We start from the raw sequence: 14,926 nt of genomic DNA on the forward strand, positions 1-14,926 counted from the left end.
CCGGGAACAAGGGGTTATTGGACACCAACACCCACCCAGAACCCCATTCCAACGCATCCAGATCACCTTAAATGCCATCTCCAGGAATCCGGGACCCCCCAAAACCCACCTTGGAACCCCCCGAACCCCCCAGCCCCGGGGCTGCCGCGGGGGCCCCCAACGGCCCTCAGCCAATCCCGGAGCGCCCACGCCGCCCGCGCCCAATCCCAGCGCGCCGCGCTGATGACTCATCAGTCGCCGGGAAGACCAGGCTCCAACACGGCCCCAAACCGGCGCCGGGCTTTGCCCTCAGCCAATCAGAGCGCGCCTCAAACCCCCCAAAACGGCGCCGCCCGGCTGGTTTTGGGCTGTCAGCAGCTGTCCAGCGCTGGGCATGGAGCGTGTGCGGGGAGCTGGGGCCGTGCTGGCGGTGCTGGTGGTGCTGGGAGCCCCCCCGGCTGCGGGCGAGGAGCTGTCGGGTGAGCGGGGGGGGCGGGCAGGGGGTCGGGTGGGAAAGGGGGGAAAGAGGGGAGAAAAGAGGGGATGGGAGCCCCAAAAGTGAGTGGGAGGGGGGTTGGAAGGCCCGGAGTGAGTGGGAGGGGGTTCGGAGCCCCAAAGTGAGGTTGGGGGGTTCTGGAAATTGTGGGGCCGGTGGGAAAGGGGGGGGAGAGGGGGGAAAGGGGAGTGTGGGAGCAGGCAGAGGGGTTCCATGGGGGTCCCTGGGTGTCCCTTGAGCACCGGAGCGGTTCCCTGGGGCTCTGGAGTGGTTGGATCAGCACTGGGGGGGTCCCTAACCCCCCTATCCATCCCCGGGGGGCTGATGGGGGGGTTTCCCCCCAGCCAAGAGCCGGTGCTGGGGTGTCCGTGGGGCAGAGGGGGGTTGGGAAAGGGGGGTCGGGAAAGGGGGGTCCGGGGTGACCCCCTGAGCTCCCACCCTGCTGTGGGGGGCTGGGGGATGATGGGGTGTAAGGGGCACCCCCTGACCCGTGTCCTGCACACACAGGGGTGTTCCAGGACATGGTGAAATCTGAGTGTCACTTCATCAACGGCACCGAGCGGGTGAGGTTCGTACACAGGTACATCTGCAACCGGCAGCACCAAGTGCACTTCGACAGCGATGTGGGGATCTTTGTGGGTGACACTCCATTTGGAGAGTACCAGGCCAGGAACTGGAATAGCCAACAGGAAAGGCTGGAGTACTATCGGTCTCTGGTGGACAGGGTCTGCCTGCCCAGCTACGAGGGGTACGGCCCGTTCAGTGTGGAGAGGAGAGGTGAGCGTGGGGCAGAGCGGGTCCCCTCGGCCCCTGCCCCGGGAATGACCCTGGAGCCCCTCAAACCCTCTCTGGGAATCACTCCAGACCCCTTAGCCCTCCCTGTGCCTGTCCCGTGGCATTTTGCCCCTCCCAGTTCTTCCCAGTCCATCCCAGTCTCTCCCAGTGAGGCCCAGTCCATCTGAATCCATTCCAGTTTTTCAGTGTCCATCCCAATCCATCCCAGTCCATCCCAGTCTCTCCCAGTGCCCCCCCCGCGTCTCCACCCCGCTGGGGCCACCGAGCTCCCGCCCCTCAGCCAATCCCAGCGCGTCTCTCTGATGACGCTCCAGTTGCCAGGCAGACCGAAACCAAAGACTTCCCTCACCACCACTCAGCCTCCCAGTCCCGAGCGCTCCTTCCCAGTCCACACCAGTCACTCCCAGACCCTCTCCCTCCACTCCCAGACCCTCTCAGTCCATTCCCAGTCGTTCTCACTTCACTCCCACATCTCCCAACTCTCTCCCCAGTGCCCCCCCAGCCCAGCCTCTTCTCCCCCACTCTATTCCCAGTCCCTCCCACTGCCATCCCAGTCCCTCCCACTGCCATCCCACTCCCTCCTAACGCCCTCCAAGCCCTCTGCCCTCCCTCCCAGTGCCCCCCAGCTCAGCCCAGTGTCTCCCCCGTCCCTCCCAGTTTCCCCCAGCGTGTCCATCTTGCTGGTGCCGTCGAGCTCCCAGCCCGGCCCCGGCCGCCTGCTCTGCTCCGGGATGGATTTCTACCCTGCGCCGGTGCAGGTGAGGTGGTTCCAGGATGGGCAGGAGCTGCCGGAGCACGTGGTGGCCACCGACGTGGTCCCCAACGGGGACTGGACCTACCAGGTGCTGGTGATGCTGGAAATCCCCCCCCGGCACGGGGTCACCTACAGCTGCCAGGTGGAGCACGTCAGCCTGGAGCACCCCCTCAGCCGGCACTGGGGTACGGCCCGGCCCCCCCAGCCCCGGGGGCACACTGGCAGGGGGGCTGGGGGCTCAGGGGGACAATGGGGGCAATTGGGAGGGAGACTGGGGGGGAATAGGAAGGGCTCGAGGGTGGTGGAGAGGCTGAGAAGGAGGTTGGTGGGTGTTGGGAGGGCTTGAGAGGGGCTTTGGGGAATCCTGGGAGCAGCTGGGAGGGAGTTTGGGGGAGCCTGGGCGGGACAGGAGGGAGGCTGGGGGGGCTTGTCATGACTGGAAGGGGATCTGAGAAGTGGTGGGGGGTCTGGGAAGGGACTAGGAGGGGTTCTGGGGTGTCCTTGGCATGATGGGAGGGGGTTTGGAGGGTCCTAAAGGGCCTGGGAGGGGCTTTGTGGAATCCCCAAAGGGGCTGGGAAGGGACTGGCAGGAGGTCTCAGGGGGTGCTGGGTGGGCTGGGAGAGACTAGGATGGGGTTTGTGGAGTCCTGGGTGGTGTCTGGGAGGTTTTAGGGGTGCTGACCCCCCCGGTTCCCCCAGAGATGCCACCAGACACCGTCTGCAGCAAGATCCTGGTGGGGGTCGGGGGCTTCGTCTTGGGCTTGGTCTTCCTGGCGCTGGGGCTCGGCTTCTACCTGCGGGAGAAGGTAAAGGGGGGTCCCCAAATGGGGGTCGTGTCCCCCCCCTTGCTCTCCCACAGCCTCTGGGCCCCCCCTGTCCCCCCAGCCCGCTCTCACCCCCTTTTCTCTCCCCACAGAGCTCCTGAGCCGCAGGCGGCCGCAGCCCCTCCCCGTGGCCTCGGGCCCAGCCTGGACCCCCCAGTCCATCCCCACACTGAATTTGGGGGGTCGTGTGTCCCTTCTGTTGCTGCTGTATTTCGGTGCTGAAAAATTCTCCAGAGCAGTTAATTAGGGGTGAGATAAGAAAGGGTTTATTTGCCAAGGCTAAGATGTTACAAGACCCGCACAGGTCGTGCCTGAGAGGTTACGTTTCATAACACCATCCATCCAATCCCAGATGTGCCCACCCTGTGGCCTTTACTCAGGTCCCCCCCGGGTCGGCCCCCTTCAAATGAGTCTGGGGTGTATTTCGGGACCCCCCATTCATCCCATCTTCACCATCACCAGAGTACAAAGGGTACATAGTTACCTAATTCTTGACCGTATTCTGTGGTTTAGGCCTTGATATGCTGTTCTGCCAACAATCTAGGCCTTGCCTTGACAAAAGACTAAACATTTCTATTGGATTTGGGGCTATGAGTGATATAGGGAGGATAGAATGGGGGAAGAGGGTTAAGGAATGTATGAACAAGGGTGCTAGAGAGAGGGAAAGGAACAAGGGACAAAAAGGGGGAGGGGAGGTTACTGCTTTTAAAATCTACTTCCACTACTTATAAAACTTACAAGTCTTACAAATATTAGAAAAATAAAAAAACATTAGGGGCTTAAGGCATCAGTCCCCCCTTAGAGACTGGACAAAACCCAAAGGTCTTGTCCAATCTCTACCACCTACACCTACAACAACTATAAAACGGTGCATGCAGTGAGCTATTACACTAACACTAAGTATATACAATACTAAAATAAACAGTTGTTTCATCCATGTCCAGTTCGGTAACCATGAGGTGAGTTTGTTGAGGACATCTCCTAAACCTAGGGAGACATCATCCAGAGATATCTGATGAAAAATTTTGGTTTGATTTTGAATTGCGGCCAAATCATTATTAATTCTACCAGTCTGGTCTATGTAAGAGCAGCAGCTGGTATTGATGACTTTACACACACCTCCCTGTGAGGCTAGCAAAAAATTGAGGGCCATTCTGTTTTGTATTACTACATGAGACAAGCTCTGGAATTGTTCTTTCAGGGTTTCAATTGCATCCAGAGTGTGATCTTGAATGTTTTCCATAACAGCTGAAATATTTACAATTGCCTTTTCCAATTCACTCACTCCTAGAGATGGGATTAAAGCTCTGATTATGCTATGGAAAATCGTAGGGCGCTCAATGAGGGGATTGCTAGTTCTTTTCACTCTTTTTGGATAGGGTCTTTCCCATTCTGGTTCATCAATTGGGTTGAGAATTGTTATATTTGGAATCACTGCCCCCAGGGCACAGGTCCAATCTTTATCAAGGGGCAAAGCTTTCCAGGCCTCCTTTTCACAAATCCAATACCATCCTGAACCCTGGGGAGGAATTAATCTCAAAGGGAACTGTGCCATCCCTACAACAATTTCTGGGTTTATCTCTTCTTTTGAATTGTTTTTATCACAGTAGGGGGGGAGAATGATTTTTCCTGTAGCGTTTATGATCATACAGGGAACAACATCCTGATTAGAAATTACATTACTTAGGGCCACCGGGTAATAGGCCTCTGTAACTGGCTTCCAGGTCCCTGGGAAATTCATCATGGACTTACCGAAGTTTGTCTCATTCAGTAAAATTCCAATTAGGGGCCACTCACTATTCTCATCATCAATTGCTGGTACTTGAGTACAAATCCAGCATTCCGTTTTCTGGAGAATTTTAGATACGTTTTGGACTAGGGCCACATGCAATTTTTGGTCCCAAACTCGGTTCATGGTTACCGGTTGCACGAACAGAATGCACAGAACAAGCAGTCTATTCCACATCCTCGTCGTCGGTGCCTGGTTCTGTCTGGTTGGTTGTTCCAGGAGCTGATGCTCTCTTGACTCTGGAATAGTGGAACCAGGGTTCTCTGCCAGCAACTTTGACGGAGGTGAGGGAAGTCAGCAGGACTTGGTATGGTCCTCTCCACTTGGCTCTCAAGGGGCCACTGTTCCACCACTTGACGTAGACCCAGTCTCCTGGCTGGAATGGGTGAGCAGGGGTGTCCAGTCCTATGGGTCTGGATAGCTCGATGACCTTCTGCAGCTTCTGCAAAGTAGAGCCTAAAGCAATCAAATATTTTTGTAAATCAGCTCTCCCTCTCAAGTGTACATCCCCTGGTACGTGTGGTGCCTGATATGGTCTTCCATATAATATTTCATAGGGGTTATGTTATCCCTCCACCTCGGCTGGATACGAATTCTCAGCAGAGCTAGTGGCAAAGCCTGAACCCAGGACATAGATGTTTCCTGACAAATTTTACTAATTTGCATTTTCAAGGTGCCATTCATTCGTTCAACTTTGCCACTGGCCTGAGGTCTGTAGGGGGTATGTAGGTCCCAGACAATTCCCAGGATGCAGCATACTTCCTTTACTACTGTCGCAATAAAATGTGTTCCTCTATCTGATGCCATTCCTAGAGGAACCCCAAACCTTGGAATTATGTGGTTTAGTAAAGCTTTTACCACTTCCCTTGCTGCGTTAGTGCGACAGGGGTATGCTTCAGGCCATCCACTGAAAGTGTCAACCAGTACAAGGATGTATTTGTACCCCCCCATGGTGGTAACTCAGCAAAATCTATTTGCCAGTAATCTCCGGGTTAGTCTCCAGCTTTTGTTACCCCTAGTACCACTCTCTTTGATGTATCTGGATTGTTTCGTTTGCAGATTTCACACTTACCTACTGTAGACTGCGCAGCTTCGGTCATATTTGTTCCTATTACTGTTTTCTTTAGATGTTTCAGGAGGTTTTCCGTTCCCCAATGGGTAGCCTCATGTTCCTGTTGAGCTATTTCCCTAAGGAGCGGTGGTGGGACTACAACCTGTCCAGTAGGGGTAACACCCACCCCCCTTCTTTGATTTCAGCTTTCAGTGATCTAATTAGCTGATTGTCTCTCTCATCATACTTAGGGGTGTGTTTTGTCAAATCAATTTCTTTTTGTGGCACTACTGCCAAGATGCCTTTTTCTGCAGCCCCATTTGCTGCTTGATCAGCAAACTGATTTCCCAACTCGGGAATTGTTTCCCCTTCTGGTGGGCCCTACAATGCATAATAGCTACCTCCTCTGGTTTCCAAATACTCTGCAGGAGTGCATGGATTTGGTCTGCATGCTTGACTCCACTGCCTTGGGCTGTCAGTAGTCCTCTCTCCTTCCAGACGGCTCCGTGGGCATGTACAACACTAAATGCATATTTTGAGTCAGTCCAGATATTTACCTTCTTTCCTTCACTCAGTTCCAAGGCTATTGTCAGTGCAATTAATTCTGCTTTTTGGGATGACACATCTGCTGAAAAGGCTTTTGCCTCGATCACTTCGTCTCTGGTTGTTACTGCATACCCTGTGAAGCGTTTACCATCCCACATGAAGCTGTTTCCGTCCGTATACAGTTCCCAGTCTGTGTTTTCCAGGGGCACATCCTTCAGGTCTGGTCTGCTGGAGTGAGTCTCCTCTATAGTCTGCAAACAGTCATGCTCGGGGACACTGTCAGTTAGTGTTGAAGACAGAAACATAGCTGGATTTACAATAGATGTTGTTTTTAGGGTAACATCGTCCTGTTCCAGCAACACAACCTGGTACTTAAGCATTCTGCTGGGGGACAGCCAGTGGCCTCCCTTTTGTTCAAGCACGGCTTGAACTGCATGGGGCACATACAGAGTGATGTGCTGCCCAAGGGTGAGCTTCCGGGCCTCTTCAATCAGGATAACAGTTGCTGCGACAGCTCGCAGGCACCCCGGCCACCCTTGGCTAACACTGTCCAGCTGTTTGGAGAAATAAGCCACAGCTCTTCGTTGGCTTCCCAGAGTTTGTGATAATACCCCCAGAGCAACATTTAACTGCTCGTGTGTGAACAGTTCAAACGGTTTAGTCAAATCTGGTAGTCCTAGTGCTGGAGCTGACATCAAGGACTGTTTCAGTTGTTTGAACACATCTCTGGTCTCATCTGTCCATGTTACAACTCCCTCTTTGGCCGTTTTCAGGGCTTCATACAGAGGTTTGACTAGCAACCCATAGTTAGCTATCCACAGCCGACACCATCCTACCATTCCCAGGAAAGCCTGCCTCTCTCGTACAGTGTGGGGCTCTGGGGGACGGCAAATGGCCTCTTTTCGGTCTGCACTGAGTCGCCGATGCCCACGATAGATCTCAAGTCCCAGGTAGATGACTATCTCCTTGGCTATCTGTGCCTTCTCTCTCGAGACCCGATACCCACTTAGCCCCAAAAAGTTCAAGAGACTTACAGTGAGCTCGATGCACTGGTCCCGGCTTTTGGCTGCAATTGAGATGTCGTCAACATACTGCAGGACAACTCCTTCTTGCTGCTGTCTTCTCCAGTCCTCCAGTTCCTTTGCCAACTGATTTCCGAAAAGCGTTGGACTGTTCTTAAAGCCTTGGGGAAGAACTCTCCAGGTTAGTTGTGTTTTTCTCCCTGTCTCAGGATTTTCCCACTCAAAGGCAAAAATCTCCTGGCTATCTTTATGTACAGGAATGCAGAAAAAGGCATCTTTAAGGTCGAGTACAGTAAACCATCCTAAATCCTCTGTCAATGTGGTTAACAGTGTATAGGGGTTGGCTACCACTGTGTAAATGTCCTCAGTTATTCTATTGAAGGCTTTAAGATCTTGGACTAGCCGATAGCTTTTGCCATCAGCCTTTTTCACGGGTAGAATGGGGGTATTAAATCTGGATTCACATTCTACTAGTAAACCAAATTTAAGGAACTTTTCAATTACAGGTGCTAGGCCTTTTCGGCTTTCTAATTTCAAAGGATATTGTTTCTGCCTTACTGGGGCTGCTCCTGGCCTGAGTGCGATGCTTACTGGTTCAGCTTGCTTTGATTTCCCAGGGTACTCGCTGGCCCAGACTAAAGGCATGACAGCATTTTCAACTTCTGCAGGGATCTCTCCATGATTTTCCTGTATAAAGAAAGCAGCTGCCTCGATGTCTCAGTCTGAAGAGACTAGACTGTTTGCTAAAGAGGAGGAGTTATGAGGTAGACCAAACTCCTCTCTCTCTGCAATTTTAATGTCAAATTAAGGGGCTTTACTCGAGGAAAATGTGGAAAAACAGAAGAAATAACAACCCTTTATTAAAAGATATATGTATGTTGGCAAAAAAACAGTAACACGAACCAAAACAACACCAGCAACAACAACCACAACAACAAGTCCAAAAGAACACTGCTCTGTCCTTCGGCACAGCCCGAATCGTGGCCAGCAGGGGGCGCTGTGGGATCGCTGGAGCTGCAGGACCTGCAGTGCCCGGCCGTGGCCAGCAGGGGGCGCTGTGGGCCCGTCAGTCCCCGCGGGCAGAGGGGCCGCAGAGAGCGGTCCCGGGACCGCGGGGGAAGCCGAGAAGGAGATGAGGGGGGTCCTCGCCTCCGTGGGGGCCACAAGGAAGGCAGGCAGCACACTCCCACGGGAACTCACCGCTGTCTCAAGTGGCGGGGACTCACTGCAGTCTCAGGCGGTGGTGTCTCAAAAAAACTCCTCCTCCTCTCCCGCGGGCAAGCAAAACTCTCCGATGAAACACAGCAGCTCCGGCGGGAGGGACAGTCAGGCAGGTCGAAGCCAACAGGACGAGAGGTCGAACTCCCCAGGATTAACAGCCAAAAAACAAGCTAGGCTTCCAGTCCCTCTCCCCAACAAAATGCCTGTCTGCACCCCGGGAGCCAGCCACAGCACTCTGCCTCTCACCTTTCCCACCAGCGCCCAGCCCCCCACCTACCTCTCCTCTTTCTCCAATGGGTCCATTACCCTAGGTTGGCTACATCTTTTGTAATGCTAATGACCTCCCTTCCCCCTGCTCACTCCCTTTCTTTCCCTTGGAGTGAGGGCAGGGGAAGAAAAATTCCCCCTGATTTCCTAATCTATAACAGTCAGAATAACAATTTCATGAAATAATACAATAAGTACAATTATACAGACAAACAGTTGGTTTTAACCCACAAAACCCAAATGTCTAACCCAGCACCCTGGGGCATGAACAGAGTGGTGTTTGTTGGGCCCCCTGAGCCCAAAGTAAAGGGAGAGGGGGAAAAACCCTGTTGGTGAGAGTGGTGGTGCAGTCTGGTCAAGGGTGGTGGTTGCAGTTGGGTCGAGAGTGGTGATCTGCAGTCTGGTTGACAGTGGTGGTTGCAATCTGGTTGAAGAGACATTGGTGACATCACAGGGACAGCAGTGACATCACAGAGACATCGGTGACATCACAGAGAGATCGGTGACATCACAGGCACAGTGGTGACATCAGAGACACAGCGGTGACATCACAGGGAAATCAGTGACATCACAGAGACAATAGTGACATCACAGACACAGCGGTGACATCACAGGGACAGCAGTGACATCACAATCACAAGGACAGTGGTGACATCACAGAGACAGCGGTGACATCACAGGCACAGCAATGACATCACAGGGACATTGATGACATCACATAGACACCGGTGACATCACAAAGACAGCAGTGACATAACAGGGACATCGGTGACATCACAGAGACAGCGATGACATCACAGGGACAGCAGTGACATCACAGGCACAGCAGTGACTGTTACAACCCCCCCCAGGGAAAAGGCGGGGGGGTAACTCAGGTTTTATCAATAATTCCCTTGGGGTGGATTAAAGTGAAACGACACTGAATAATCGGTGTCTGAAAACAGATTGACAAGGTTTATTTGAACAATTTTGTATCAACAGGTGTGCCAGCATTTTGGGGGCTGTCATATAACAAGGCCAACCTTTCGGGGGAGGAGCAAAATGCATAGGGGAGAGAAAGACAGGGTAAGAGTAAGGGAGAGCAAGAAAGAAGAAAAGATGAGAGTGGTAAAAACGTAAATAGTCACTGCCCACTGGATCCAGCCATGTAAAAAGCAATGGTCTGGATCCGCAGGCGGTGGGGGGAGAAGAAGGAAAAATCCCCCCCAAACCCCCAAAGTCACCAGTCAATATCCATATCCTTTGCACCTCCCCAAGGCGGGGAGTTGTTTCCATAGGGGGGTGTCCCCCTTTTTGGCGCGGAGTTCATGTGGAGGGCGTGGTAAACTTGGCTCTTCCCGCCTTTTCGGGGCTTGACATCTTCTGCACTGGAGGAGGGGGAATGGGCCCAGCTGCCCATCAGAAAGTCAAAAGCCTGCAGAAGTCTCTTAGAATGCATAAATCATTAACTGTTCCAGTCTCTGACACTCCCCCAGACCAGCGCTCGTGGGGAGATCTCTGCTCTCAACCTCCAACAGTGACCTTGGGGGGTCCCCAGCCAAGGCAGGAATCTCCACACACCCCCCAAGAAGGGTTCTGTTGGAAGAACCTGCCCCTGGGAAAGGGGACTGGCCCTTTCTGGTAGAAACCCATGGACTGACAGGCCTTGGACTCCAAGGGTTCCCTCACCATCAGGGGCTTCATTTGGGGTCAAACCAGTCTGGGTTCCAACATCTCCTGCCTTGGCCTGGCCCCCTCTCAGCTCAGCACTGACCCCTTTGCAAATGGGGCATTGTCTTGGTGCCATTGCAGGGGGATGTCCTGCCCCAGTGTCCCAGTGTTCCTTTAATTCCCAGAGGCCCTGCAGTGTCCCAGTGGCCCCTTGATTCCATGACCTTCGGAAACACCTCAGGGTTCCTTTGGTTCCATGAGGCCCCCATGTCCCAAAGGCCCCTGGATTCCATGAATTCCGCAGTGTCACAAGGTTCCTTTTTTTCCATAGGGCCCTGCAGTGTCCCAGTTGTGCCTTGATTCCAGGAGTATCCAAATTCTCCCGGGGTTCCTTTGGTCTCAGGAGGTCCCGCAGTGTCCCAGCGGCCCCTTCATTCCAGGCAGGCCCAGGGAGACGAAGCCAAAGACGGAGCCCCGACCCCGTCAGCATCTTGGGGGGCGGGGGGGCAGGACCTGGGAAACGGCTGGGAAGGGACTGGGATGGACTGGGATGGACTGGGATGGACTGGGATGGATTGGGACTGACTGGGATGGACTGGGACAGACTGGGATGGACTGGGATGGACTGGGACAGACTGGGACAGACTGGGATGGACTGGGACACCAGGATACACCGGGACCAGGACTGGGACCCAGCAGGACCCCCCGGGAGCAGGATCTGAGCCCACTGGGACCCTCCAGGACCAGAACTGGGGCAACAGGGATCAGACTGGGAGCAACTGGGACCACACTGAGGGCTACTGGGAGAAACTGGAGGCCACATAGGATATAGTGGGAGTGCCTTGGAGTCACTGGGATCATACTGGTGGAAACTGGAATGTTACTGGGGCATCTGGGAGTGACTGGGAAGGACTAGGAGCATTCTGAGGGCTCTACTGGGATATCCTGGGAGTGTCTGCCACCATGGTGGGGGTGACTGGGACCATACTGGGAGTGACTGGGACTACGGGAAGGGGAATTAGGACCAGGCTGGGGGCAACTGGAAGGAACTGTGAGTGACTGGATCTACAGTAGAAGCAACTGGGATTGACTGGGACTGTCAGGAGGGAGGACTGGGATCATACTTGGAGTGACTGGATCTGTGCTAGGGGCAACTGAGAGCTTGGCCCATGCTGGGAGCAACTGAGACCACACTGAGGGTGACTGGGGTCATCCTGGGATCATACCAGGAGTGAGTGGGATCATGCAGGAGGTGATTGGGATCATACTGGAAGCAACTGGGGATGACTGGAAGTGGCTGTGAGCAGCTGGGATCATGCTGGAAGCTTCTGGGGACAACTGGGAATGAGTGGGACCACATGGGGGAAACTGGGAGCAACTGGGAGAGACCAGGAGTGACTGGGATCATCCTGGGACTGACTGGGCGCTGAATGCGAAAAATCGGTCCGAGAAACTGCTCAGAGACTTTTTTATCTTTAAGCAGCAAGGGATTTGTTTATTCAACGTTGGGAGCAAGCCAGCTGGCGCTGGACAAACTTGCTCCAAGGCTTCACACAAAATCAGCATTTTTATCCAATCTTCAGCTGGGATTAAATGCATATTCAAGTGATTACAACATCTATCGATGCATATTAATAACAGGCGGAGTAGAGGTGGAGCTCAGGCGGGGCTTGGGGCGGTGTTTCTCTTGGCCCTCAATCCTGAGGGTACTTCCACTCTTCCTCCATGGCTCTGGGGGCTTCAACTCATCTTCCTCAGCTTGACCTTCCTTCTCTTCCATTCTTCTTGACCCGCTCACTGAAGCTTGGAAAAAGCCCTGGCTCCCGGCCTATTCCTCCTATTCCAATGTCTCCCTGATCCTGCTGTCTCTCTAATTTATCCCCTCGAGGCCTAGGACATCTTCCTGTACTATTCTCTGAAGCTTTGCTCCAGTCAGTAGAACAGAACGAGCACAGATGGTCTTGGATGTTGGTAGCTTGTTAGCAGGCCCCAATTTCTTAGTTAACTCTTTTGGGCCTGGCCTCCTGTTTCCCCAGGGACACAACCCGGGCCCGGCTGTTCCCATTCCCATTCCACGGGTTTGCATTCCTGTTCCAGGTGTTCCCATCCCATTCTAGTTGTTCCCATCCCATTCCAGGTGTCCCCATTCCCATTCCAGGAGTTCCCATTCCCATTCCATGTGTTCCCATTCCCATTCCATGTGTTCCAATTCCCTTTCCAGGTGTTCCATCCCATTCTAGGTGTCCCCATTCCCATTCCTATTGTCGCTCCTCCCATTCCTGGTGTTCCCATCCCACTCCTGATTTCCCCATTCCCAGTTCTTGGTGTTCCCATTCATATTCCAGGTGTCTCCATTCCCATTCCTATTGTCCCCATTCCCATTCCAGGTGTTCCCATCCCACCTCTGTTTTCCCTATTCCCATTCCAGGTGTTCCCATTCTCATTCCAGGTGTCCCCCTGCCAATTCCTGGTGTGCTCAGTCTGCTCCCAATGTTCCCATTCCCATTCCAGGTGTTCCCATTCCCATTCCTGGTGTCCCCAACCTGCTCCCAATGTTCCCATTCCCATTCCAGGTGTCCCCATTCCAATCCCAGGTGATCCCATTCCCATTCCTAGTGTCCCCAACCTGCTCCCAATGTTCCCATTCCCATTCCCAATGTTCCCATTCCCATTCCAGGTGTCCCCATTCCCATTCCAGGTGTTCCTATTCCCATTCCAGGTGTTCCAACTCCAGGTGTTTCCATTCCAGTTCCAGGTGTTCCCATTCCCATTCCTGGTGTCCCCATTTCCATTCCAGGTGTTCCTATTCCAATTCCAGGTGTCTCCATTCCAATTCCTGGTGTTCCCATTCCCATTCCAGGTGTCCCCATTTCCATTCCAGGTGTTCCCATTCCCATTACTAGTGTTCCCATTCCATGTGTCTCCATTCCAATTCCAGGTGTTCCTATTCCCATTCCAGGTGTTCCCACTCCAGGTGTTTCCATTCCAGTTCCAGGTGTTCCCATTCCCATTCCTGGTGTCCCCATTTCCATTCCAGGTGTTCCCATTCCCATTCCAGGTGTTTCCATTCCAGTTCCAGGTGTTCCCAGTCCCATTCCTGGTGTCCCCATTCCCATTCCAGGTGTTCCCATTCCCATTCCTGGTGTCCCCATTTCCATTCCAGGTGTTCCCATTCCAATTCCAGGTGTCTCCATTTCCATTCCTGGTGTCCCCATTTCCATTCCAGGTGTTCCCATTCCAATTCCAGGTGTCTCCATTTCCATTCCAGGTGTCCCCATTCCCATTCCAGGTGTTCCCATTCCCATTCCTGGTGTCCCCATTTCCATTCCAGGTGTTCCCATTCCAATTCCAGGTGTTCCCATTCCCATTCCTGGTGTCCCCATTTCCATTCCAGGTGTTCCCATTCCAAATCCAGGTGTCCCCATTTCCATTCCAGGTGTCCCATTTCCATTCCAGGTGTTCCCATTTCCATTCCAGGTGTTCCCATTCCCATTCCAGGTGTTTCCATTCCCATTCCTGCTGCCCCCATTCCTATTCCAGGTGTTCCTATTCCCATTCCAGGTGTTTCCATTCCAGTTCCAGGTGTTCCCATTCCCATTCCTGGTGTCCCCATTTCCATTCCAGGTGTTCCCATTCCAATTCCAGGTGTCTCCATTCCAATTCCTGGTGTTTCCATTCCCATTCCTGGTGTTTCCATTCCAGTTCCAGGTGTCCCCATTTCCATTCCAGGTGTCCCCATTCCCATTCTAGGTGTTCCCACTCCAGGTGTTTCCATTCCAGTTCCAGGTGTCCCCATTTCCATTCCAGGTGTTCCCATTCCCATTCCTGGTGTCCCCATTCCCATTCCAGGTGTTCCTATTCCCATTACAGGTGTTCCCATTCCAGGTGTCTCCATTCCAATTCCAGGTGTCCCCATTTCCATTCCTGGTGTCCCCATTCCCATTCCAGGTGTTCCCATTCCAGGTGTCTCCATTCCAATTTCAGGTGTTGCCATTCCTGGTGTCCCCATTTCCATTCCAGGTGTTCCCATTCCCATTCCAGGCGTTCCTTCCCCATTCCACGTGTCCCCATTGCCATTCTGACTGCCCCCATTCCCATTCCTAGTGTCCCCAGTCTGCTCCCAATGTCCCAATTCCCATTCCAGGTGTTCCCATTTCCATTCCTGGTGTTCCCAACCCATTGCTATTGTCCCCATCCCATTCCTGATGTCCCCATTCCCATTCCAGGCATTCTCATTCCCATTCCAGCTGTTCCATCCCATTCTAGGGGTCACCGCTGTCATTTCCCCTGCTGGTTTACCTTTAAACCAGCACACCAGGGCTGTGCCCAACGGGGGTCCCTGTGGATCATCCAACGCGGGTCCTCCCATGGCTGATGGAGTTGGAGCAGCGGCCGAAGCTCTTCCCGCAGTCGGGGCACTCGGGGCTTCTCTTACCGGTGGGTCCGTTGGTGGGAGGTCAAGGCAGAGCTGTCCCTGAAGCTCTTCCCACACTCCTCACACTTGTGAGGCCTCTCCCTGATGTGGATGCGAA

At 53.5% G+C, this 14,926-nt stretch overlaps 1 protein-coding gene across 1 annotated transcript; it reads left to right on the top strand.

Moving 5' to 3' along the window:
* Positions 1 to 371: 371 nt before the first annotated feature.
* LOC127462536 (class II histocompatibility antigen, B-L beta chain-like) lies at positions 372 to 2,444 on the top strand. Its single transcript, XM_051771192.1, has 3 exons — positions 372 to 458; positions 983 to 1,252; positions 1,928 to 2,444. Exons 1-3 carry the CDS (start codon positions 374 to 376, stop codon positions 2,368 to 2,370), a joined length of 798 nt encoding a protein of 265 aa, XP_051627152.1. The 5' UTR covers positions 372 to 373; the 3' UTR covers positions 2,371 to 2,444.
* Positions 2,445 to 14,926: the final 12,482 nt, after the last annotated feature.

The sequence above is a fragment of the Manacus candei genome, unplaced genomic scaffold, assembly GCF_025592945.1.
Source record: "Manacus candei isolate 608988 ecotype Guabito, Panama unplaced genomic scaffold, ASM2559294v1 h1tg000130l, whole genome shotgun sequence".
NCBI lineage: Eukaryota > Metazoa > Chordata > Aves > Passeriformes > Pipridae > Manacus > Manacus candei.

Coding starts and splice junctions, on each gene's coding strand:
- LOC127462536 (XM_051771192.1), top strand. CDS start 374: ATGGAGCGTGTGCGGGGAGCTGGGGCCGTGCTGGCGGTGCTGGTGGTG. Junction 459..982: donor TGCGGGCGAGGAGCTGTCGG/GTGAGCGGGGGG, acceptor CTGCACACACAG/GGGTGTTCCAGGACATGGTG. Junction 1,253..1,927: donor GTTCAGTGTGGAGAGGAGAG/GTGAGCGTGGGG, acceptor CGTCCCTCCCAG/TTTCCCCCAGCGTGTCCATC.